Raw genomic sequence first — 27,405 nt, 5'->3', positions numbered from 1 at the left:
TGGGCAAAGTTTTATTGTTTTAATTTTTTAGACTATTTATATTCTATTGTCGTCTTTCTATACATTACCTGTAATTCTAATCCAATATTAGAAATATTTTGTTGGCGTAGTTTCAGGTGTCACATATAGATACAACCAATCTTCAGAATATTTTTAATTTTAATTCACGTTTACCCAGTTTTGTCTACATGTCCTGTAAGTTAAAAACCTATCTGAGACAAACCAATCTTTGGGCTTTTAGGCAAAACTAGGAAATTTCACGGGCCAGTTGTTTTAAATAAGCATGCCCCAGATTTATTTTTTGCATTAGGCTCCTCTTAGTGACTTTAGGCTCTTCTTCCTTTGTGTTGTATTAGTTTCCATTAAAAAGATAAAATACGGGAAGACGGTTGGAGAGTTGTGACTTATTCTTTTCGCTTTTATTGTCTTCTTCCTTGAAATAGCAACTGGAGCACTTTTTCACAGAGAAAAACTTAGTTTGAAATCTATGGATATATCTTTCCTTTCCTGAAATAGTAATAACTTTTCTTTTGTTAACATTTCTAAAAGAAATAGAGGAAAATTTTTGGAAAATCATATCAGACAGTTCATGGTAACAAACTGTAGTAAGGAGCGACCCGGCTTAATAGTAAACGAAACTCTAAAAAACAGAATTTTGATACTAGTAGATACATCAAAAGACTTTAGTTTAAAGAGCGGGGCGTTGAGGAGGGAGCAGCCAATCAATAAAACTTTAGTTTAAAGAGCGGGGCGTTGAGGAGGGAACAGCCCCTTTCATATACGAAGTAATTTTTGTTCGTTTTAAGTTTGAATGTCGCTCCTTACTTTCAGTTAAAAAACTTGTTTTTTTTATTTAATAACTTAGTTAGAGCCAAGTCATATAGCGGGGTAGATAATACCGAAAAAAATCATGTGCAAAATGTATCAGAAAAATGGATTGTACCACAACATTCCCAGATGCATAGCATTGAACAAGTATCTCTAAATTGTTTTAAAACGGTGCAATTTCGCCAGATTGGCAACAGTGGTACCGATTATCAGGATCTTGAAAACTGGCAAAACTGGTTAGTTTACAAATTTAGATATATATTCGAGAGAAGTTCAGTTGTTTGGATCTTAGCATTTTAATAAAGATGTATAAAAATCACGGAGTTAAAAAGTCTAAGGTATTTTTGTTTAAACCGATCACTCCAAAGACAAATATTTTAAATGGTACTTCGTATAATACCGCCAACACTCAAGAAGTGAAGTTAGGTTAATCTTAATGAAATCTACCAAAACACGATGGAAATATAATACTTTAGAAACAAATTTGGGTTATATATTTGCAAATTAGGAGGATGGAGATAATATAGCCTCCCCCCTCCACAATGTATATATGCGGTACAATTTAATATAATGCGGTCTGGGTGCCACCTCTCATAATTCTTTGCTGTAGTTTTCATAATTTTGTTGATCAAGTATTATATTTTCATAATATTTTATTTTATTTCATTAGCATTAATCAAACTTCTCTTCTCGACAGAACTTGAGTGTGGTGGTTATAAGACACAAGTAACGCTAATTGTTTCTTAATACAGACAGATATAACCGGTTTGTTCTCGAGTTTTACACAGCGTAAACTTAAGTGTTGGCTGTATAATACATAAGTACTTTTATATACATATAAAATATGCACTCTTTTTATGTAACATGAACATCCAAGTGACTATCACTTATTTAATGATGAATATCTTCTACGCTAGACTATTACACCCATTTTATTTTTGTTTTTTAAAATTTTGTCCCTAAGCACCTAACTAATGGAGTTTAATGATCCACTGGAAATAACATCTAATGAAAGTTAGTCATATATAGCAATTAGTTCCCTGAAAACAAATGAGATACGTTATTTTTAATCAATAGGGTACATTGCTTTAGCTTTATTATGATAGACAACCATACTATAAGCATTAACTAAGCACTAGAACAAATTAAATTTTTGTTTGGAGCTGTTAGAAGATTCAGATTGACTCTTTTCTAAGTTAATGAATGCAATAGCTGCATGGATGCCGGCAGACTGCGCTAAGGACACTCTGCTCTTTCCCCTCCTCTGGGAAAAGAGGAGACAATAAGAAATGTACAAAAACAAGAAAATTAGAAATATTCCCATAATAACACTATAGACTCAATTTAGTTCCTGCCTCTTCCCTATAAGTGTTTTTAGGCAAATCAGCCTAAACAAAAATAAAAAAACAAAAAAACAAATAAAAATAAAAAACAAAAATAAAAAAAAACGTCACAAAAATAAACTAATGTAGTTAAACTACGGCTTAACTGTCAACTGCAGGACAATAATCTCTATTTTTCTGTTTACCTTTAACTTAAGTTTGCCAAAGACCCATGCAACCACTCTGCTATTCTAAAATCTTTTTTCCTTTCTTGCCTGAAATCTAAATCTAAAAGATTAAAACGATCTAAATCTAAAAGATTTAGATTGAAACCTCAATCTTCAATGAAATCTAAGAAATGTACAAAAACAAGAAAATTAGAAATATTCCCATGTAAATCTTGCTAAAAGCAAAGCTCTAGGTAGCACTTGCCAATAGGGGTGTTAATAGCCAAAATATTTGGGGGGGGGGCTAGGGATTTTGCCAACTGGATGGTCATTTTTACCGACTCTTTTGATCAATAATTAGCATAATTTCCGTTTCAATTACAAAACTTGAGAGCAGAGTTTCAAACAGTTCGTGGTAACGAACTGTTCATCAAAAGTTAGGAGTCTGAGGAAATTTGCCTTGTTTTGGAAAATAGGGAAAATAGGGGAAAACATCCCCTTAAAGTAATACGATCTGAACGAAAATCAAACCATTGCATTCAATGTATTAGAGAACCCTACTGTAGAAGTTTCAAGCTCTTATCTACAAAAATGTGGAACTTAGTAAAATGAGAGGGCTTAGTGAGAGGGCTCATTCTAATGGAAATTAAAAGTTCTAGTGCCCTTTTTAAGTGACCAAAAAATTGGAAAGCACCTAGGCCCCCTCCCACGCTCATTTTTTACCAAAGTCAACGTATTAAAATTTATAGATAGCCATTTTGTTCAGCATAGTCGAAAAACATAATAAGAAACAAATACAAAGTAGAAACAAAAGGTAAACTCTTTTCAAGACAGTGGAAATCAGTTCTGTGGATATTTCGGCCCTATGTCCAAGGGCCTTCTTCAGCACAATACGAGAACAAGAGAGAAACTATATATATATATATATATATATATATATATATATATATATATATATATATATATATATATATATATATATATATATATATATATATATATATATATATATATATATATATATTTATATATAAATGAACTTACATCAAATTGTGAGAATTAAAACTAAATAATTAAAAACACTTTTTAAAACTGCTTTTAAAAACAGCCCTAGCATCCTTACTTCAACGAAGTTCAACCAGGACTGGCGAAAAGAATGAAATGAGAATGTAAACTCATTCAAACTAAAGAGAACTAAGTGATCAGATGCAATGTCTTAGAGCCAACCTTGCTTGTTTAGCAGCCTGTCTCAAAAGCTGCATCTATATATATATATATATATATATATATATATATATATATATATATATATATATATATATATATATATATTATATATATATATATATATATATATATATATATATATATATATATATATATATATATATATATATATATATATATATATATATTCTCTCTTGACCTTGAATTGTGCTGAAGATGGCCCTTGGATATAGGGCCGAAATATTCACTTACTCCCCCACAGTCCCCAGGGGAGAGATTGCAAGTTACAAAGTTTGACCAGCGTTTACATGCAGTAATGATTATTTGGAAGTGTACAGACATTTTCAGGGTGATATTTGGTTTGGGGGGGGGGGGGGGTGAGGAAGGGGGCTACGTGGGAGGATATTCCCTTGGAGGAATTTGTCATGGGAGAAAAGAAATTCTACGATGGGGGCGCAGGATTTTCTGGCATTTTTTTAGAAAAACAATGAAAAAAAAATAAAAAGTTTTTTCAACTGAAAGTAAGGACCACCATTAAAACTTAAAACGAACAGAGCGTATTATGCATATGGGGGGTCCATCTCTTCCTAAATAGCTCGCACACTAATACGCTAAAGTATTTTTAGTAATTTCAACTATTTATTCTGCAGCCTTTGTAATTCAGGGGTCAATCTTAAAGAATTGGGACAAAATTAAAGCTTTAGTGTAAAGAGTGAGGTATTAACAAGGGGGCAAACCCCCTCATATACATAATTAAATATACGAATATTGAAGTTCATTACGTAAGTTAATTTGTAAGTTATGTATATTTTTTACTAATAAAAACGTTCGTTAAAAATTAAAAATTCCAGTTGCCTTTTTAAGTAACCAAAAAATTGGTGGGCAACTAGGCCTCCTCTCCCACCCTTTTTCTCAAAATCATCTGATCAAAACTAAGAGAAAGCTATTTAGCAAAAAAAAAAAAAAAAAATACGCTAATTTCGTTTTAATTATTCATTTGCGGGAAGCCAAAATAAAAACAAGCATTAATTCAAAAAACTTTCAGAAATTAAATTTAAAAAAAACATATTTTTTTTAACTGAAAGTAAGGAGCGACATTAAAACTTAAAACGAACAGAAATTACTCTGTGTACGAAAAGGGCTGTTCTTCCCTCAACGTCCCGCTCTTTACGCTAAAGTTATTTACTGTTTAATAAAATAGAATTGACAGAAAGAGTAAAACTTTAGCGTAAAGAGCATATGTACAGTCAGACGGGTACCTAAAATAATCCGTAGACAATTCCTCTGGAAAACATCTAATAAATACTCCACCGTGACTCTGAGCGCCCACAATTCATCAAAATGTTTGCAACAGCTCGTCGAAAAGCAGATCGTCCCCAAAAGGGGGGAGAGGAGGGCCTAAAAAACGATTCAATGGAAATTGGACCTTCTTGGGAGCGTGTAAAGAGGTATAATAGAGGGAGGCTTTGAATATATTGGAATGGAGGAGGAGCGTGCGTAACTATGTAGACCTCAGGCGGCTTGGTGCTGCAGAGATTTGTTATCAGTAGCAGCAGTAATCCTTTCAGATCCCTTTGAAGTTATTTACTCTGAGGCTCAGCCCTTCAAGGAGCATTTAAGGCCTGGTCCTATCCACAAAACTTCTCAAAGTTTGTTTTAACAAATTAAGCAATCTCAAAATGTAAGAAATGCCGATTTCTTTAAGTAGTGGAAAGCTCATAACACGGGCATTCCAGATTGTTTTTTCTAAGAGGATAAACTGGTTTTTTTAGCCAACGGAGGATGGAACCGAGTGATCTCGCCCCCCTTTTCGAAGGAATTTATATATCGAAGGCATAGTAATGTATAAAAACTGCAAACTATCCAGGGTTTATAACTTTGTGACCAAGAACCACCATTTACAGAAAATCGCAACTAAGAAAATTGCAACTATAAAACTTCCACTGAGAAAGCTAAAGATAAATCTTAAAAATAATTGTATGGCCCATAGAACTACAAAACAAACATATATCCTTAATTTTGTCATTTCATCTTCGCCGTGAATCAATGAAAGTCCATATTCAGTCATTTGAATAGTTGGTGAATTGTATGATCACGACCAAGAGTTCAGTGACCTCAGTCACATATTCAAACAAGAGATGACCATTCTTTGCACACTTTTTTGCATTTCCTGCAAGCGACTTTTGAGAACACAAAATTATCTAACAATGTTAAAATGATAAAAAAACATAACGAAAACCTGAAGGGTGTAAGGACGAAGAGTATTACCAGTGTGTCAGCCTCGAATGACTTAATGATTGACTGTGAGAGCAGGATTAGAAGCAATTGTAAAATAACAGTTCTTCCGCCTTTTGCCCAAGGACTGAATTTTGCCTTACAATAAAATAAATTAATAAAAATAACAAGTAACAAGATGAGTAATATAACACTTAATTTTTTTTTGTACAGCGGTCAAAACGTAAATTTTGTATGTCAACTTAATGAAATAATCAAATTTAGAAACGATGGCATCTAATTAAAAGTAATGTAAAAATTAAAAAGGCCTAAATAGTATTTCACACGTTTTGAACGATAATTGAGCCAACAACGTGGGGTTCAAACATTAAAACTGTTTATCAATTCGGAATAAAAAAGAAAAGTATATTTAAAGGCTACATCATTAAATAACTCCTGTCTTTCATTTACCCTGCTTCAGATTTTCTGGAAGAAAAACTCAAATTTTACACTAAAGAAAATACGGACCATCTTGCCAAAAATCAAAAGACAAATCTCTGTAAAAAGGAATTTATAAGCTTTTGCAGTGGATAATGATGGCAAATAGTGTTCAGGACAAGGATAAATAAAAGAAAAGAAAAGAAACCTCAATAAAAAGTAAATAATGGCTGATAATTATTTAAGGTACACCCAACATGAATACTAAGCATGAATATATTTGATTTTGGACGGCATGTATAGACAAAGCGATTCTTTAACAAATTAAATAAAAAAAAACTTTTTTCACTGGAAGTAAGGAGCGACATTAAAACTTAAAAACGAACAAAAATTACTCCGTATGTAAAAGGGATTGTTCCCTCCTTAACGCCCTGCTCTTTACGCTATCAAACTTTAACTCTTTCTCTCAAATCTGCTTTTTAAAACAGTAAAAAAATTTTGAGTAAAGAGCGGGGTATTGAGAGGAGGGAACTGCCCCTTTCATATACAGAATAATTTTTGTTCGTTTTAAGTTTTACTGTCACTCCTTACTTTCAGTTAAAAAAGCTTGTTTTTTTTATATTTAATTTCTGAACGTTTTTGAATTAATGTACATTTTGATTTTGGCTCTCCGCATATGAATAATTTAAATGAAATTTGTGTTTTTTTTTTGCTAAATGATTTTCTATTGGTTTTGATCGGGCAATTTTGAGAAAAAGGAGGTGGGACAGGAGGCCTAGTTACCCTTTAATCTTTTGGTCACTTAAAAAGGTAACTAGAACTTTTATTTTTTTTTATAACGTTTGTATTAATAAAAATACCTGTAACTTACAAATTAACTTGCATAACGAACTTCTATATTCGCATATTTTTATTACGTATATAGGCCTAAGGGGGTTTCCCTCCTTGTTAATAGCTCGCTCTTTACACTAAAGCTTAAAATTTGTCCCAATTCATTAAGAATGGCCCCTGAATCACAAAGGCCGCAAAACAAATAGTTGAAATTACTGAAAATACTTTACCGTAAAGTGCAAGGTACTTAGGAGGAGATAAACCGCTCATATGCTTAATAATTTCTGTTCGTTTTAATTTTGCTCCTTACTTTTAGTTGAAAAGCTTTTTCATTTTTTAATTTGTCGTTGTTTTTGTTTTAAATAACACCAGAAAATCATGTACCCCCTTCATGGAAATTCTCTTCCCCCACGAGAAATTCCCCAATGGAAAGATCCTCCCACGCAAGATACTCCCCTCACCCCCCCCCCCAACCAAAAAATGGCACTGAAAATGTCTGTACACTCCCCAATAACCATTACTATATGTAAACAATGGTCAAAGTAGGTAACTTGCGGCCCCTCTCCCGGGGACTCTGAGGCAGTAAATCGTCCTCAAAGACATAGTTATTAGGCTTTTCGACATCCTGAAAAAAAGGCTGTTTCGAAATTTTGATCCGTTGATTTTGAGAAAAAATGAGTGTGATTTCCTCTTTTCTAACGAAAATTTGATTTTCGTTAAGATCCTGTTACAATTAGGGGATGTTTCCTCTTATTTTCCAAAATAAGACATATTTTCTCAGGCTCATAACTTTTGATGGTAAAGATTAAATTCGGTGAAAAAAATATATTTGAAATCAGCATAAAAATATGGTTCCATTGATGCATCAATTAACATTAAAATTCCGCTTTTTAGAGTTTCGTTTACTATTGAGCGGGGTCACTCCTTACTACAGTTCGTTACAACGAACTGTTTGAAAACGTTGAAGCAATACCAAGAGACGCAGAATTTAGAATTGGAAAAGTATTGCTAAAATTTCTCTAAATATAGAGAAATGAAAAAAAAGCTATTGGAAATTCTTTTTTAAGCCAAGTAAATAGTAATTATCAAGTAATTGCAAATAGAGCAGTTTATTCTAAAAGAATAAACTGCACACTCCCCAATAACCATTACTACATGTAAACAATGGTCAAAGTAGGTAACTTGCGGCCCCTCTCCCGGGGACTGTGAGGCAGTAAGTCGCCCCCAAAGACAAAGTTATTAGGTTTTTCGACATCCTGAAAAAAAGGCTGTTTCGAAATTTTGATCCGTTGATTTTGAGAAAAAATGAGTGCGGGGGGGGGTTTAGGTGCCCTCCAATTTTTTCGATCACTTAAAAAGGGCACTGGAACTTTTGATTTCCGTTAGAACAATCCCTTTTGTAACATTTTGGGAATACTAGGTCGATACAACCACCAGGAAAAGAAAAAAAAACAAAAAACAAATAAACACGCACCCAAGATCGGTCTTCTGGCAAAAAATACGAAATTCCATATTTTTGTAGATATGAGACTGGAACCTCTACAGTAGGGTTCTCTGATACGCTGAATGCAATGGTGTGATTTTCGTTAAGATCCTGTTACAATTAGGGGATGTTTCCTCTTATTTTCCAAAATAAGACATATTTTCTCAGGCTCATAACTTTTGATGGTAAAGACTAAATTCGGTGAAAAAAAATATATTTGAAATCAGCATAAAAATATGGTTCTTTTGATGCATGAATTATCATTAAAATTCCGCTTTTTAGAGTTTCGAATACTATTGAGCAAGGTCACTCCTTACTACAGTTTGTTACAACGAACTGTTTAAAATATTGGAGCAATACCAAGAGACGCAGAATTTAGAATTGGAAAAGCATTGCTAAAATTTCTCTAAATATAGAGAAATGAAAAGAAAAACTTTTGGAGAAGATTTTTTTTAAGCCAAGTAAATAGTAAATAGTAATTATCAAGTAATTGCAAATAGAGCTTCGAATAAACTGCATGCCAATCCATAGGACGACAAATTTTGCTATAACAAGGGTAAGCCTGGAGATGACTATATACTCGCCCTATGTTTCGTGATATTAATGAGGATCTGGACTGATTTATTTGTAGATGTCAGAAGCTATACTTCTTAAGAAGAAATTGTTAGATGATTTAAATGTGCAAATCCTGGATATCTCGAAATCTGTCAATCCCTATGAAATTAACATAATGGGGACATTTGTTAATAAACCTTTATTCGGAGAAAAATATCCGTTTTGTGCTTTTATACTTGAATTTCAGGTGCGTTTTATCTTATTTTCAGATTCTGTATTTGTGTTATGGCCCTTTGGATTTGACTGCAATTACCTATCTATCTTTACGGCCATTATAAAACGCATCGCAAACTAAAATTGGTTTTTCGTGATTATGACTAAGTAATATAAATATTAACCAGGTGTAAAAACAAGTCTAGCAAGCCCTTTTTTTATGACATGTTTTGTATTATTCCCAAGGATTATTTCGGATCAAGCTTTTTTTTATATGGCTTTAAAACTGCACATGGGAAATTCCTATGTTAACATTGTCCTAATTACCTTATAGGTGAGTTTGCACGTAAAGACTGTGAAAAAAAAAACAAACAAAAAACAAACAACTACACTTATTCTATGTACCCTAAATGAAAAACTGTATTTCCGACCTTTTTCTCAAAAGTAATTATACCTATGGGGTATCCTAATCAATTGGTCGCGTTTCGGAGGGAAATCAAGTTCACTGGACGTATTCTTTTTGCTGAAAGATCATTTAGCCATATCTGATAAAATATGATACAAAATGTTTTCACGTCAGATAGCTACACACCGTAATTCTTTCAATTCTCCCTTATTTGTATCAAACAGGTTAGTCACTTACTACCACTTTGCTTACATCATAGAACACTACTATTTCTACCATGCATGGTACATTTCGACCCCATATCACGTCTACGCCCCAAGCATGGTGCTATTCCTGCAGGCCTGGTGCAAGCCAATAGACATAAACATTTTTTGAAAGTGGATAAGCCCTTGATAGTATCCTCGAGTAAAAAATTGCCACACCAGAACTAAAGCACCGTATTTTTGCTCTCCTCAAAATTACAAAAAAATCATAAATGAACAATCGTTTTGGGGACAATGCTTATTGTTGATTTTTTTTAGCCGATTTTCACTGACAACAATGGTATGATAAATAGCACCACTAAAAAAGGTCACTTTTTAAAAGAGTTGCCGGGTAGATTCTCCAAAGCTTCATATTTTACCTTTTACAGTTCATTTAGATTTTCAGTCGGTTCACATCTCATTCTTGTCTGATGCAGTGATTGATTGAAACACTAGTTTCTATACATGTAAATGGGCACTGTTTCCACAGACGTGTAGGGAAAAAGACATCGTTTGTCAGAACGACATTTATGTGGTTTATACCCAAAGGCTTGGTATTCTCCTGCAGGGAGAAATTCTCAGGTTTCTATATTGGATGTAAGGAGTGGCGTGTTGCAATTTTTAATTTACGCTCGGTTACACATACATTAATTCCCTCTCTCCAAATGAGGACGCCAAGTCTGAGTCCTTAATCTCAACACTGGGTGTCTAGCAGTGTTTGCCATTCCAACAATGGAGTTAGGCGAATTGAATTTCTACACTAATCAAAATGTTACGGATTCGAAATTTTCTAAATGTAAACATTCTTTCTATTGTATTTTCGGGACGTTTCATTAAAACATTTCTTACTTCTAAAATAAAAATCACTATTATTTGCATGACGTTTCTCTATTATTTCTTTTACTTCTTTCTGTTTCCTGTACATTCCTAACCCTGTCGCCTGTGATAATTATAAGTGTGATACATTCGAAAATGAGTTATGTATGCGTCATAGCTAAACTAAACATGAGGAATCGAATGGTTTAGTCAGAATTGTCCTGTCTTGTACCGTTACGAAGGTAAAGCAGAATAAAAAAAGTGACAAAAGCCTCCAAGTGGCGTATGTCTCTTCTTAATCATGTTTTGTTGCAAGAGGAATATCTTATGGAGCTGTAACATGGGGACCTGGCGTTTGCATCCTTTTTTTGCCGAGAAAAAAAAGAAGACATGAGCCATAAAATGTGAAAATTTTGAACTCGCTCGAATTCTTGAATTTAATTTGAACCACTGAAAAGGGCATAAACAGTTGGTTTAGAATACGTCCACTTTATTCCCACTAGCCTAATCCTTCAGAGCAGCCACAGACGACAAATTTTTCTCCGTTTTTGGCTCTCCTGAAAAGTTACAAAAATGGCTATGTCGCACTTTTTTTTTAATAATTTTGAAAGCATTATCGGTTAGATTACCGGGACATCTTGCTACTCTTTAAATTTTACAGCCGCTGATTTCTATGATTCTGTAATCTTAAAAATTTAAAAAACACGTCAAATTTTATTTATATTCATTTTTGAGTCGGACAAACATTTTGGGGGTGGGGGGCTCAAACCCGCTATTTCGTAATCCAGATTCTGTAATCATCATCTTTATTTTTAGAATATTTTGTTACTTCACCTTCCATTTTTGCTGTCCACCTCAATTTTACACAGTCCAAACCCCTATCTTATAATCAAGGTTCTGTTATCATCATTTTTATTTTCAGTATATTTTATTACTTCACCTTCCATTTCTGCTTTGCATTTCAATTTTATTCTGTTCAAGCCCCCTATCTCGTAATCAAGATTCTGCAATAATCATTTTTATTTTCAGGATATTTTGTTACTTCACCTTCCATTTCTGCTCTGCTTGTCTATTTTACTCCGGTCAAACTCATTATCTCGTAATCAAGATTCTGTAATCGTCATTTTTATTTTCAGGATATTTTGTTACTTCACCTTCCATTTCTACTTTGCTCGTCAATTTTACTCTGTTTATCTGCATGGCTGTATATATCAACCCCCAAGGTGCTTAAGGACTCAGTGGATTTGGTAGATATAGAAAGACCTTGCAACACCGTGAAGGAAAAAATGTCAAAATTTGCTCCTGGTTCTCCACCGTATATGCTCCATGGCTATCAAGCAGTAAGGAATGCAATCCTTTCTGTGGAGAAAGGTATTTTCACTAATTGTTGTAATAGAAAGTTTTGGAAAGATATGTTCTATAAGAAGGATATAGAAAGATCTTGCAACACCTTGAAGGAAAAAAAATGTCAAAATTGGCTCCTTGTTCTCCACCATATATGTTCTGTGGCTATCAACCAGTAAAGAATGCAATCCTTTCTGTGGGCCATGGTATTTTTACTATTTGTTCTAGTAAAAAGTTTAAGAAAGATATGTTCTAGTAGAAGGATATAGAAAGATCTTGCAATATCTTGAACGAAAAAATGTCACATTTGCTCCCGGTTCTCCACCATATATGTTCCATGGCTATCAACCTGTAAAGAATGCAATCCTTTCTGTGAACAAAGGTATTTTCACTAAATGTTCTCGTAAAAAGTTTTGGAAAGATATGTTCTAGCAGAAGGATAGAGAACGATCTTGCAATACTATTGAAGGAAAAAAAGTCAAAATTTGCTTCTGGTTCTCCACCACATATGTTCCGTGGCTATCAACCTGTAAGCAATGCAATCCTTTCTGTGGACAATGGTATTCTAACTAATTGTTCTAGTAGAAAGTTTACATTTACTAAAAAAGATAATAATAATAAAAAAAAAAAACTCCAATAGCCAGTCAACTCTCAAGAGTTAGTGCAGTTAAAATTACAAAACAATCCCATTATAAAATAAAATTACAAAAATAGGGAAAAGAAAATAGAATAACAGTCTCATTCGTTTATTTAAAAAATCTTCTCTATCCTCAAATAATAGAGAGAAGCCCGAGATAATATAGATTTCTCGTGGAAAGAATGAAAATGATAGACTACTGCAATTTCCTGACATGGCTCTTTAATCTATTCAGAAAGGTTGTATCAGCTACACAAGTTAAAATAAGATATATGCCTATTAAATGAAATGCGCCGATACAATTTAAATAGTATTCTGATGTTTTTGATGTGCATGCATACAACATGACAAAGTACATACGAACGGCAGACCAGGCAAATGGCCACCATTAATACAAATTATCGCGTATTTTCCCCCAAATTACTTTCTTCATTTAGAAAAACTATGGGGTGACAGCGATAAAGTTATCACTTTTACAGGAGGCATTTCAATTCCGTCAATGAAATGCGCCAATACAATTTAAATAGTATTCTGATGTTTTTGATGTGCATGCATACAACATGACAAAGTACATACGAACGGCAGACCAGGCAAATGGCCACCATTAATACAAACTATAGCGTATTTTCCCCCGAATTCCTTTCTTCATTTAGAAAAACTATGGGGTGACAGCGATAAAGTTTTCACTTTTACAGGAGGCATTTCAATTCCGTCAAGAAATTTGACGATTTCTTTGAATATGTTATTTCTTTGAATATGTTATTTCTAATATGAATAGGCTATGTTATTTCTATATTTTATTTTATTGAATATGTTATTTCTTCGAATATATTATTTCTAATATGAATATGTTATTTCTATATTTTATTTTATTCAATATGTTATTTCTTTGAATATGTTATTTCTAATATGAATATGTTATTTCTATATTTTATTTTATTGAATATGTTGTTTCTTTGAAAATGTTATTTCTAATATGAATATGTTATTTCTATATTTTATTTTATTGAATATGTTATTTCTATATTTCTACATCTAGAAGCTGCTGATTAAGTAGTTCTGCTTTACAATTGTCTGGACATCAAATCTTAGCCTCATTTTCGATCTTAGGGGAGGGTCCATCAAAATGAAAGTGTTGCAAGGATTCTTCTCAAAGACGACAAGGACCGCATATTGAGAATGGTGAATGTCCAAGCCTTTAAAACTCTTTGTCAAAGACTACTGCCTACGAGTAAGGCTGAAGTAGATTGTGCCTGCTTAGGAATGATAAAGTAATGAAGGTTTATAGGCAAATTGCGAAAGGCATAATTTTTGCCCAAGTGGGCTTGAAACTCGTTGATGAATTTGAATAGAGGGTCAATAGTAAATTTATAGCTTTTTCGGCAGTTTCATTACCATTAATTCAGATAAAAATTGATGCTTGTTGAAAATTTAAGCCGACTGTTAATTCTACGTCATTTTCTAATATTATCATTTTCATGTTGTCTTCAAGAAGACTGAATTCATATAAAAATCCATCGACTCCCAAATAAACTTATAAATGGCACTGAAGCTACCTTTTTTGTACAGTTTATTTTAAGACCCAGATTTTTTGGGGAAATCCTAGAAAAAATTTTCCTTGAGCTTGAATAAACTTCGTAGAATGACAAAGTTTGTAATTTGCAGGCTTTTCTAGAAAGACCCCTTCCTTCTCGTCAAATTTAGAAAGAAATTACAGAAATACAGGACTACTATCAAGGATAATAAAAAAAAAACTATTTTCATAATCCTTATACCTCAAAAATATCAATACTACGGTGTTTAGAGAGCAAAAACAAATCACAAAAGCAAAAATCACAAACAGACAAAAAAATTGTAATAAAAAAAAAAAAAAACAGATCAAAACATGATAGGGAAATAAAAGCCGAGACGCGGATGCCAACAGCTTTTTGTGGAATGTTTCATTCGGTGGTTCCTTGACACCTCTGTAGGCTCTAAAGCTTATATCCATACAAGAAAGGCATTTTTGCGGAATTTTCTTGAAATGAGACTGAACTAATGATGCGCAGCCAATAGATCAAACTAAAACTTTCAGTTTGCACCAGGTTTTAAAGTCGCAGCGTTGCTATTTTTAATAGTTACAAGTTTGAGTTTAGCGTTTAATAGGTTGTTTTTTATTAATTGTTTTGATAAACGTTGTAACGTCTTCCCCCCTATTTTGTACTCCGTCTATGTGTACTTTTTGTATTGTTTGACATATTACAAATAAATAAAGAAATATGTCCTAAACGGCTTCTCTTTTTCTATTTTATCAATCCAAAATTTTATACCATCAATCAATCCAATCATTAATCAATTATGCCATCAATCAATTTTATACCATCAATCAATCCATCAATTTTATACCATCAATCCATCCAAAATTACTTTTTTTATACCATCCATCAATCCAAAATTACTGAGACTTACCGGATGAATCTCAATATACATTAAACTCTCAATCTACATTCATTAGTACTTTTCAGTAATCCAGGTTAGTATAGTAATTTTCATTTATTTATCTTATGAAAATTTAACTTAAAAAACTTTTCCTCAAAACACGCACTTCGAATAAAAGCAAAGAGCCCCATTAAACCAAAAATTAACAGAAATAGAGTCAAATAATCTTCCAAGCGTAAAACTACCACAAATCACCATCAATAAATAAATGAAACAAAAACAAAACAAAAACAAAAATTACAATAAATAACCGGATTAAACTCAAACGAGCGAGAATTAACATGAATAGTGCTAACAACCACCATGCCTTCTTAAAACCAGAACATAAATAGAGTCAAATAATCTTCCAAGCGTAAAACTACCACAAATCACCATCAATAAATAAATGAAACAAAAACAAAACAAAATAAAAACAAAAATTACAATAAATAACCGGATTAAACTCAAACGAGCGAGAATTAACATGAATAGTGCTAACAACCACCACGCCTTCTTAAAACCAGAACATAATTTGTACTTTACTGAAAACAAAATACATTTTAAATGTTTTCATTTTTTTTTATTAATAACCTGCGTGGGCATAGTGTGTTTCGATTTAGTTCCATACAGTTTCGATATTTTCCAAAATTTTCGTCTTAATACCCTTTGTTTTAGTAGTAGCGGTAGAATTAATAATAATAGCCTTAGCTTTAGTGATAGCAATAGTAGTAGAAGTGGTAATAATACTAGCAGTAGTAGTAGTATGAGTAGAAGCAGTAGCAATAGGAGGCAAATATTTTCGTTTCGATTGGTCAACATCCCCTACAACAAGCTTTGTTATTTTCGATTACACACATCAAATTGTTCTTAAGATATTGCTGTTACTCCCTTTTGACAGCCCACATACAGACGGCGTGTTGTGATTACCCCCCCCCCACCAAAAAAAAAATCCTTGAAAATTTCATATGTTCTTACCCTTAGGCATGGTTGAAATCCCTTTTTTACCATCTCCCTTATCATTTCCCGGAAGTTCCACATTAATATATCCAGTAATTCATGGTTACGCCCTTTTGACAATCCGTACAAACATAACATATTTTGATTTACTTCAACATTCTCTGAGAGGCTCACCTGAATTCCCTTCGTATTTTAAGAAAATGAAGTTCAAGCATACATACCTTTCTCAATAGTCAATTTCGAAAGTTTGGAAGAAGAAAAATAGACATAATTCTTGAACCTTTCAACTATGCTGAACAAAATAGCTATCTTAAATTTTGATTGGAGGTATTGGGGGAAATGATGGGCATGGAGGGGTTTCAGGAGCGTAATTTGCTATGGGGGAGGGGTAACTGCCTCCTCCAGCTCCCGGTTTGCTCCCTCTAGGCTGAAATTGTGTTTCTGCAAAAAATCTTGTCAAAATTAAGATAAGCCTACATAATTCAAGTATTTTTCCCTCCAATTGGTTCCCTCCAATCCCTTTCGACTATTAATAAGGACACTAGACGCTGCAATTTGTAATCAAATGAGCCCCTATCGAAGTTTCCACAACTCCTTCTATACGAAGTGCCCTGGTCTGAACTAGAAAAAAAAGGGGAAGCGGGGTTGATAACCTTCGATCACTTTGACTCTTAAATGGGGCATTAGATCTTCTGATTACTAGTCCAATGAACTCCCTCTAAACTTTATGCGACCAAACTTTAAAAAAAACTTATATGCCCCAGGGCACAAGTTATAACCCTTGCTCTGAGGGCTGTCATCTTGAGACATAATTTTCGGACCTTTCAACTACGTTGGACAAAATAGTTATCTAAAAATTTCGATTGAATGTGTTTGAGGAAATGACGGGTATTGGGGGGGGGGGGGGGGATCGGTTGCCCTCCAATCAATTTTGACTAGTAAATAGGACACTAGTCCTTTCAATTTCCAATCAAATGAGCCTGTTTTAAAGTTTATATTGTTTTAACTCCTTCTATAAGAAGTGCCCTGGTCTAAAAGAAAATAAAAAAGATAAAATAAAAGTAAACAATACATTGTGGCCACATCGCTCTTTACTTACGCAGTGCTATTGCACTGCCTATGATAAAAAAAAAATACGGCTCGAAATAATAATTGTTTAACAGCAAAGGTCAAATGAAGTTCAGGTATTAGAAGCTTACGGGAGATCAGCCCAACCACTATTTGTACGAATCTATTGTCGTTTTATTTTATTAATCAATAAAAACTTTCCACAAAACAAGTTTTTCAAAGAAAAATAAAGAGCTCCATTAAATAAAAATGAGCAGAAATATAGTCAAATAATTTTCCAAGCGTAAAACTTACACAAAAAGCCATTAATAAATAAATGAAACTCAAAAGGAACACAAACTACAATAAAGGACCGAGTCAAACTCAAAACAAGCAAAACTTGAAAAGAATAGTGCTGGCATACCTCATGCCTTCTCAAGACCAGAGCATAATTTGCATTTTACTGAAAACAAATATAACAATTAACCATGGATGTCAGTTTAATATACATATAGTAATATTTTTTCCTTGAAGTTTTTTATTTATTAAAGTAAAAAAAGTAAATTCATTTAAGATATATTTTGTTTTCAGTAGTTATTTCTGTTAACTTATTTATTGATTGTGATTTGTGTTAGTTTTACGTTTGGAAGATTATTTTACTTTATTTCTTCTCATTTTTGGTTTAATGGAGCTCTTCACTTTTCCTTGAAAAACTTTTTTTCTGGAAATTTTTCAAATTAATATCTATTCGTATTTTTTGACATAGTCTTTTCCGTGAAATTGTTTTTTACATCTTTATGGCTTTTCTATAAGAATTCATAGTTTTGCTTCCTATTTCTTTTTCACCGATGTTTAATCCTGACACAAATAGTATTGTTTAATTTAATTTTACACATCCTCAAGTCGACATGAAAAATAAAACCATCATTCTCTAAAAATTGTTTCTATTCTCTTTTGTAACTTGAAGTGCTTAAGTAGTAACAGTAATAGCCCCAAAAGTTTCAACTTAATACCCTCAGTTGTTTTCGATATATTGCTGAGGTCTTATTGGCAACCACACACACAGTGCCTTTTGATTCAGTTTTAAAGCATAATGGGCCAATTACATAGCTGTGGGGGTCTGACATACCCAATATCCCTTGAGACATAGTTCCTGGTCTGTTTTACTATGCTGAACAAAATGACTCAAAATTTTTTGACTGGATGTGTTTCAAAAATGAATGGGCTTGGGAGGAGGGCTGCTTATCCCCCAATCTCTTTTGACTCTAAAGTGGCACTAGAACTTTTTGATTTAGTTGAACATCCGCCTAAATATTCCTTAAAAAGTTCACTTCAATACTCTTAGCTTGCGTAGTAGTAACAGTAGTAGTACCACTAGTAGTACTACGCGCGTAGCACCTTTGGTTTCTTCATCATCACCTTCAACACACGATGAAAGTTAAAACTTAATACAATGAAACGTTCCTGAAGCACTTCCGATACGTCATCTCAATAACATGTGTGGGGATAATATGCTTCGATTTAGTTCCATAGTTTCGATATTTCTAAAAAAATTTGCCTTAATACCCTCAGTTTTAGTAGCAACCTTAGAATTAATAATAATAGCCTTAACTTTAGTGGCGCAGCAGTAGTAGAAGTCCTAATAACACTGACAGTAGTATGAGTAAATGGAGTAGAAATAATATGCAAATGTTTTCTTTTGGTTAGTTCAACATCCCTCACAACAAGCCTTGTTAGTTTCAATTTCGCACATCGAACTGTTCCTTAAATACTGCTGTAACACCCTTTTAACAACCTGGATACACACTGTGTGTTATGGTTAAGTCCCCCCCCCAAAAGAAAATCCTTGAAAATTTCACCTTTATAACCTTAGCCATAATTTTAATAGTAGTAATTGTATTACTAGTGGTAGTATTAATAGTAATAGCGGTAATAGCAACAAGTAGCTGCTACAGGAGTAGAAGTTAGAAAGTAGCACTAGTAATAGATGTAGCAGTGATAGGAGTATTATTAGTAGCGTGGACGTATTTCTTTTTAGTCATATGATTTTCCCCTGTTACCATTCTCTGAAAGTCCTAAATCAATTCTTGAGATACACTCTTTTGACAATCTGCATGTAAATAGCATCTTTTGACTTACTTCAATACTCCCCTTAATATAGTAAATGAAGTAACGTGGTTTTATTAGTAGCAGTGGTGGTTGTAGTAGTAGTGGTAGCACATAAATATTCTCTTTTTGATCGTCTCTCTTATTATTGCCTGAAAGTTCCAAATTAATATACTCAGGCATTCATGGGTTACACCCTTTTGACAATCCGTATACAATATAACGTGTTTTGCACTTCCCTCAATATTCTCTGAAAGGTTCAACTGAATCCCCTTCGTATTTTCGGAAAATAAAGTTCAAACATAAATAGGTGCTACATTTCTCAATACCATGTACTAAATGTAAACAACGGACGAATTGCCTAAATTGCAGCCATTAACCTTAGAACCGTGTGGAGGTTGACACACCCAAATACATAATTACTGGACTTTTCTTATGCGACCATTCGCTCCACAAAATCCTTATGTGCTCGGGACAAACCTTACAACCCTTGGCTCTGGGCTCTGGAGGGTTGCGTCCACCCTGAAGGCACTGTTATATGCTCTGTGGACTATGGTGTGAATAGTTTAGTTGCTGTAGTAGTATTGAATTGCCTAACTTGCAGCCCTTAACCTTAGGACTGTGTGGATGTTGACATACCCAAAAGCATAATTACTAGACCTTTCAACAATACTGAACAAAATAGTTCTCTCAAATTTTGATCGGATGTTTTTTAAGGAATAATAGGGTCATGGCAGAGGGCGGGGGATGGTCGCCCTCCATCCCATAAAAGCCTTATATAACCAGGGAATAACTTGCAGCCCGTGCCCCTGGGCTCTGGACGATTGTGTCTACCCTGAGGGCATCAATACAGGCTCTTTCGATTACTGTGAGCAAAATGGCTGTCTCACAGTTTTCATCGGACGCGTGTAGGGAAAAGAGGGTGTCAGGGTAGGGGGGTTGGCTCAGGGTTGCCAAATTGCACACTTTTCGTTTGAAATGCACTCTTTCACCTCAAAGGGGATGCGAGAGAGTGAAATCCCTCTTTTTAGATGTTAGTTTTTATTCACTTTGAACGTCAGTAGTTGGCGACTTCGTCAGAATAACCCAAGGAATAGGGACACCAACTTGCACAATTTCCGTTTGAAATGTATTATTTTATACCTCAGAGGTAATGCGCAAACAGCGGCAACCGTGCGCATGCAATTTTTTTATATTTTTGAATGTTTTTTTTTTCTCTTTTTGAGCTAAAATTTCTCATTTTTAGCCTTAATTTGCACACTTTTGGATGTCAGCAGTTGGCAACCCTGGTTACGCTAGTTGTCTTGCATCACTTTTGACTTTTAAAAAGGGTACTAGAACTTCAAATTTCGAATCAAACGGCCTTCCTCTAAAGTTCACAAAAGCACCCCTTCCATGAGAAGCCTATATGCCCCCGAGGCATAACTTATAACCTTTGCCCCCAGATTCTGGGAGGTTGTATAACTCTAATGACGGGCTTTTGCACCCGTGTCCATCCCCCTTCCATTGTATCTCGGGCAGGCCTTGTAATGTGATCTTCGGACTATTTTTTAAACAAATGTTTTTTAAATGTTAAAAAAAAATTAATGACGTTAGCCCTTTCAATTTCCAATCGAATGAGCCCCTTCCGAAGTTTTTATGACAATTCTTTCTATATGAAGGGCCTTGGTAAAAAAAAGAAGACATAAAATAAATAAATAATACACTGTGCCCACGTAGCTCTTTACTTGGTAGCGCTGCCTTTGATACCGGACTATTTATTGTAATTTCCATTCACTCCCGGTTTTCTATATACTGATAGTGATTTGTGTTCGTCTTATACTCTAACTATTATTTGACTTGGTGTATGCTTGTCTTTGGTTTGCAGTCCTGTACTTTTCTTTGAAAAACTTATTTTATGAGAAAAATTGTTTTTTAATTAATATTATTAAATATCTGTCTTTACTCAATTTTGACAAAATTATGTTTTTTAGTTTTAATTTCTATCCATTCTTTTATGACATTGTATTATTATATATTAAAGATAAAACTATATGCATCAATCTTTAAAGTGGCACTATTAATCATCGGGTCAACCTTTTCCCCACATTCATTATCACGCTCCTCAGCTCCGCTAATTTTACCACTGTCTTTGCAGCTTCCCCGCAGGTAAATTAGCAGAATGGCGGCCTTTTGCACCCGTATCCATCCCCCTTCCATTATTTTGACATCCTCACAAGTTATTCTGTAAATCCTTATGCTCTCCATATGACTTATTTTTGTATGGCCTATAACAAAATCAGCTCTTTTCCTTTGAAAAAGAACGGATCGGCGTGAAGCCTTCCATTAAAAAAAATAATAAGCCCTTACACTATTTGGATTTAAGCAAAGCGTAGCGTGGTGAGACTGAGGACAAAGTCACCTGATTGTAAATTAAATTTGATCACGAATGAAGAAGACAAATTGCATCAAAATAACATTGATAAGAGATTGTCATTTGTGTTAACCTTTAACCGTTAAGCAGGATTCTTGATAGGGTTATTTGTAATGCTGATAGTAGTATTAGCCCTACAGTTGTGATTGCAATTTTTACAGCAGAAGTCGTGGTTTGAGCCGGAATCAACCACAGTTTTCAATAAGTAGGATTGAAAAACCAAATTGAGTAACTGGTCCCTCTTTAAAAACCAACCCTTGTCTAATTCAAATAATACAGGGATTTCCAGCCTGTAATATTTGAAGCATAAAGGGAGCCTGTCGCTCTCCTCTTTGATGGTTTTCCAGCAGAAAGTAGATACATTTGTTCCCCCATCAGCTTGAAACTTATGAATTAAGTATCTTACCCAAATGGAACATGGAAGTGATGATTGACAGAGATGTAAATAATTCCAAACCCCACCCAAAATATACACGAGTTTACTCAGACCTCCCAGTGGTCTCTTAGGAAGTAGGTAAGTATCTGTATTAAAAAGCAAGTGAATATCAGGAGGTCAATTTTGGGTAAGTTAATCAAACGTTTTTCAAGTCCCAACTTTTATCTGTCACTGTAAAGTATATCGTAGTTTGATTCGGCAGCTTCACTGGCTTAGAGTTCATAGAAAAAACTGCTACTTGATAAGTTGTTTGCATCCTTGCAATTCGATCATTTAATTATTGGGCTGCATGAATAGAGGGATAGTCTATGGCTCCTACAACCCTTCCCATCCCTTCAACGCCAGCAACACCGTTTCTGGAATGATATCTCTGCGATGATCGCATTTATTGTTAATACAGAATCTTACTTTTGTTGAAGATAGGGTTATATCTTACTTAATATCTTGTGATGAAATGCTCGTATTCTTTTAAATCCATTCTTTTAAAACATACAGAAATCATTTGACAAAACCTTTATCTATTCGCCAATAGCGTGCCTTGCTGCGTATATATATATATATATATATATATATATATATATATATATATATATATATATATATATATATATATATATATATATATATATATATATATATATATATATATATATATATATATATATATATATATATATATATATGACTTCAATAAACAGCTGAACAATTTCATTTAGAAATGAGGTAATATACTGCAAACATCTGGAAACAAACAACACTAAAAGAGAACGGACCCAGGGTTCGATCTCAGCTGGCACAGGGCCTGAAATTGCACTGAGAATATGCTTTAGCGCCTCTAAATAATCTAGTATGAAGAAGAAAAAAAGGAAATATACTGACGGAAAACTGGTGTCACTCGAGGGCCTTAGGTTCAAGCTGCCAGGTGTAGAAAGACGGCAAAATGCACACGAAAAGGTGTTTTGCCAGGTGGGATAAAAAAAAGGGTGTATCTATATTTAACAAAGCGTTGTTTTTATGTTTTATATGTATGTATGTGTGTGGCTTGTATAAACATCTGAACTACTCCAACTTGAAAATTTTTACCGAAAGAAAAAACAAAACTATGAAAGTGAACGTTTTTATTAAATGACACCATACAAAGGCGGAAAACCTGATTTGCAGAGGGATAAGGGCCAGCAAAATGGTTGCAAAACTTGCGTTTGTTAGGGATTCAAAACAATCAACTTCACACAATTTCAACTGACGCAATTTTTTTTCAGATGCGTGTGAAGACATCAAACAATTTGGCGGGGCACACTGGAAAAGCAAGATGATTTATTCTCCAGACGTAGAAGTAGATGTGACAAGCGGAAATTACAGCTTGTGTCTTGATTACGGCGTTCGACCCAACTTACTCAGATGCAATGTCTACTCTTTTGGATTATTTGAAATTACATTTGAAAGTGAAGTAGCTGAATATGGCTGCCAAGTAATCGGTTTTGATCCTAATTTGTCAAAAAACGAAATACAATATTCAGATCGCTTTGCTGCGTTACAGATAGGTATGCCTACTTCACCAGTTTCTTTTTGGTCAGGCTCATCAGACTTTTAAAAGTTCAAAAATTCAAAAATATAAGGCATTTAGCAATTAGAAGGCACATTGTTCGTGGTGATGGATAAAGAAAAAAAAGGCAGCCAAATGAACAACACTGCACCACGAGAAGTATTTTCGTAAGATTAATTAGGTGTTAGGGAGCCCACACCGGCGTTACAAAAAATAAAATTAAAATAAATATAAAATTAAAAACATTCACAAAAAAAAAGGATGAAACTGTCCCTAGACAAACCATATCGACAATACAACAAGATCGACTAGACAAACCATAACTTTATTTTGAATTACAGCAGAGGATACCCATGATATTTCATTGCAATTAAAATAAACTATTGCAAATACAGCTGTTGAAACATTTCCAATGATTCATTTTGTTTTAACCAGTATTTATCAAACTTATTTTTACCTGAATTTAATAGATCTCTACATGGTTACTTTTAGTTACACGATGCCCCCCCCCAAAAAAACAGTGATCGATCTCCTGCCATTTTCTTGTGTGACGGTTTCATCAGTGGAATTAGGAATCTTTTGATTCGAGTCAGCAGCGTCCCATATTTTTGTGTGATACACGGTCTTTCCTATATAGGGAGAAAAGGGAGAGAAGGGGAGAAGGTAGTATCTATTGCTTGTCCTATGTGCGGATCTCAGGATGAAAGTTTAATACATTTTGTGTGTGAATGTGTCGAATTGAATGATTGGAGGCGTGAGATGTATGGAAAAGAAAAATTGAATGAGATATGGATGGTAGATAGAATGAATGATACAAATTTCCTGAGTATCAAAAGGATAGCAAGGTTTGTCAGGATTGCAGCGGTGCATCGGGAGCGTTTTCTTTGAATAGTTTTAATTTAATGTAGTGAATTTGTTGTTTGTGTATTATGTAATTTTCCTATGGCCCACGGGCTTTTTTTTTCTGGAATAATTTATTATTAATTATTATTATAAGACACAATATGAATTATTATTATAAGTCACAAAGACAGCGAGTCTTAATAATTTGAGGCCTAGATCTGGAGAATTTCCTAAGCAAATCCTTTCTTCTCTCCACGTTCCCGGAATAGAATTGCACTAAATTTCCTCCGTTGAATCCTAGTTGAGAGTCAACTTTTTCCCATCAAGATTGGAAGTGCTCTCTCTTTCCCGTTATATGATATAAAACACAAGAATTTCTTTTTCTCTTCTTTTTTTTCTCTCTCTTTCAATCGGGAAAGCGGAAGATTTATGGGACGACCAATTAAGCGTGGGGGTCCTTGGCAATATTTTTAGAATAGGTTGTTAAGAGTGAAAATACTATTAATAAAGGGGAAAAGTCCGTTAATCCTTAGTAAGAAGAAACGTTTTTATGATTAACTTATTTTGTCGTTAGTTTAGATATTTTCGCGCTGTATTCTGTTTCTGTGCGTGCTTGTAATTTGTACTGTTGTTTAATGTTCTTGCTTGTGTGTTATTTATTTATATTGTTGTGTGTATATGGCCCTTAGGCTTTTGAAATACACTTATCTATCTATCTACTTATCTATAACCCAATAAAAATAAGTCCAGGGAAGTAATATCTGGCGATGGCGGTGGCCATAGAATTTTCCCATCCCTTCCAATCCGTTGATCTGAAAAGGTCATATTTAGGAACTGACTAATATGCAGCCCCCATGTCGGGGGCGCATCGTGCTGGAAAATAAGGGTTGGTTGCAAGTCAATCAGTTGATATGCCAAACATGCGGTCGACGTAAATATATGCGGTAACTCTTGCCTCGCTCAAGAAAAACTGTACAGTTATCAGATTACACATTTCACACAATAAATTTACTTTTGAACTATACCAGTGAAGGTCTTCAGTCGCACGTGGTTGTTCTGATCCCCATACGATCGCTTTTTTTTATTTGTTTTTATTTATTATTATTTCCCTGAAACCTGAGACATGGCACAAATAATTCTGCCTGAGGAAATGCTTGATCCTAAGAAACGGGTTCCTCCATATAGTGTGCAAACTTTTGTCGTTTTGGTTCAAGTATCTATAACAGTTTATTAGTTTTAACTAATCTCAATATCTCATATCTATATCTTAATAGCTACTTTCACAATAATTCTTTTAACGAGTAAAGAGTGTATGGCCCCTCTGTTTAGTTTATGTGCAATAAAGGGGGACTTATATTAGCTTAGAGGCTATCGGTGTTTTTTTAATGACGATAATAATAACCTGAAAACTTATCAAAACTTAGATCTTTTAGATCAAACAAACGGCATATTAATTTGTGTAATCGCCCAGAAGAAGGAAAAGTAGGACTGCGTGTAAAAAGATAATAAGAATAATTAGATATATATTGAACATCACGATACCATAGCAGGAGATATCAATATTTAAATGTCTTGTATTTAATGTTTTATGTTAATATCTAATATTTAAAAGATGAAGGAAATAAATTTGCCCAGAAGAAGGAAAAGTAGGACTGCGTATAAACCGATAGTAAGAATAATTAGATATATATTGAACATCACGATACCATAGCAAGAGAGGTTAATATTTAAATGTCTAGTATTTAATGTTTTATGTTAATATCTAATATTTAAAAGATGAAGGAAATAAATTTGCCTCTGTGCTGTTATTGAATAATTACCTTCGAATTATACTTGAATGCAGGTTGTCGTATCACCATAAAAACACTGTCGTATTCAATTATATTGAAAAGGAATGCTGATGAAGGTCAGTGGGGCAGATTACTTCACTGTGACCGGTGTGAGAGAGATGGCTAAAGTGCCATTTTATTTCTCTCTAGGGCAAAAGTTTGGGTTTCTATCCATATTAGTTTCCTACAGTATCTTGAGCAAGCACAAAAATGTTTCAAAACTTCAATTACATGTTACCCTTAAAAACGAGCAGGAAAGAGGACTGGTGTATTTTAAACTATTTCATTTCCTTGTGTATCTTTTAATATGATCATCATATTATTTGCTTCCCTGCTTTTTTTTCGTTTTTTTTAGGCATAAGTGATGGCAGTTTAAGCGAAAACCAAGATCCAGCGAAAAAATATATTCGCCTAAAGGACATATTGAGAATTTTGAAGGAGTCACCAAGCAATATTGACGTGATAAAAGTGAATGTCGAACAGAAGGATGTACCTATCTTAACAGAACTAGTAAGTTCTGGTATTATTAACCACGTAAAGCAATTTTTAACCGTTTTTAACAAGAATGACGAATCGACTATAGAACAATTCTACGCACAGCTTTGGGTCCTAGAAAACATGGGATTTGTCAAGTTTGCAGCATCTGAGTGGGCTCATCCATCATGTCTGATCGTCGACAAGGTTACAGGAGAGAAACAGGTCCACTGCTACAAAGTTTCTATGTACAATAAACAGTTTTATAATAAATATTTTGACTAAAGGAGACAATTTAAGTTCAGACACCATTCTTTTTAGTTACATATACCTTAGACTAATTTGAACTGAATCAATCGTATAAATAATTTCTTTGACGATAAGGAGTTACAAACACCTATTGCTTTCTTCTCAACATCTACAATTTGATTTAATCATTAGGATAAGAAGTCCAATGGTGGCTGGGATATGTGAGGTTTAAATAAGACTCAGAAAAGCAATATACATACCCAAATGAGGTTATTCCCGTATCTCATAAATTCTTTCGTCCAGAATTTGATTCGTCGTGAAAAACCAA

At 33.9% G+C, this 27,405-nt stretch overlaps 1 protein-coding gene across 1 annotated transcript; it reads left to right on the top strand.

Moving 5' to 3' along the window:
* Positions 1-1,044: 1,044 nt before the first annotated feature.
* LOC136026000 (probable methyltransferase-like protein 24) lies at positions 1,045-27,114 on the top strand. Its single transcript, XM_065702144.1, has 4 exons — positions 1,045-1,166; positions 11,879-12,113; positions 23,399-23,680; positions 26,710-27,114. Exons 1-4 carry the CDS (start codon positions 1,134-1,136, stop codon positions 27,111-27,113), a joined length of 954 nt encoding a protein of 317 aa, XP_065558216.1. The 5' UTR covers positions 1,045-1,133; the 3' UTR covers position 27,114.
* Positions 27,115-27,405: the final 291 nt, after the last annotated feature.

Source organism: Artemia franciscana, chromosome 4, assembly GCF_032884065.1.
Source record: "Artemia franciscana chromosome 4, ASM3288406v1, whole genome shotgun sequence".
Taxonomy (NCBI): domain Eukaryota; kingdom Metazoa; phylum Arthropoda; class Branchiopoda; order Anostraca; family Artemiidae; genus Artemia; species Artemia franciscana.
Note: the sequence above shows the minus strand (reverse complement) of the source record. Positions and strands in the feature narration are given on the sequence as shown.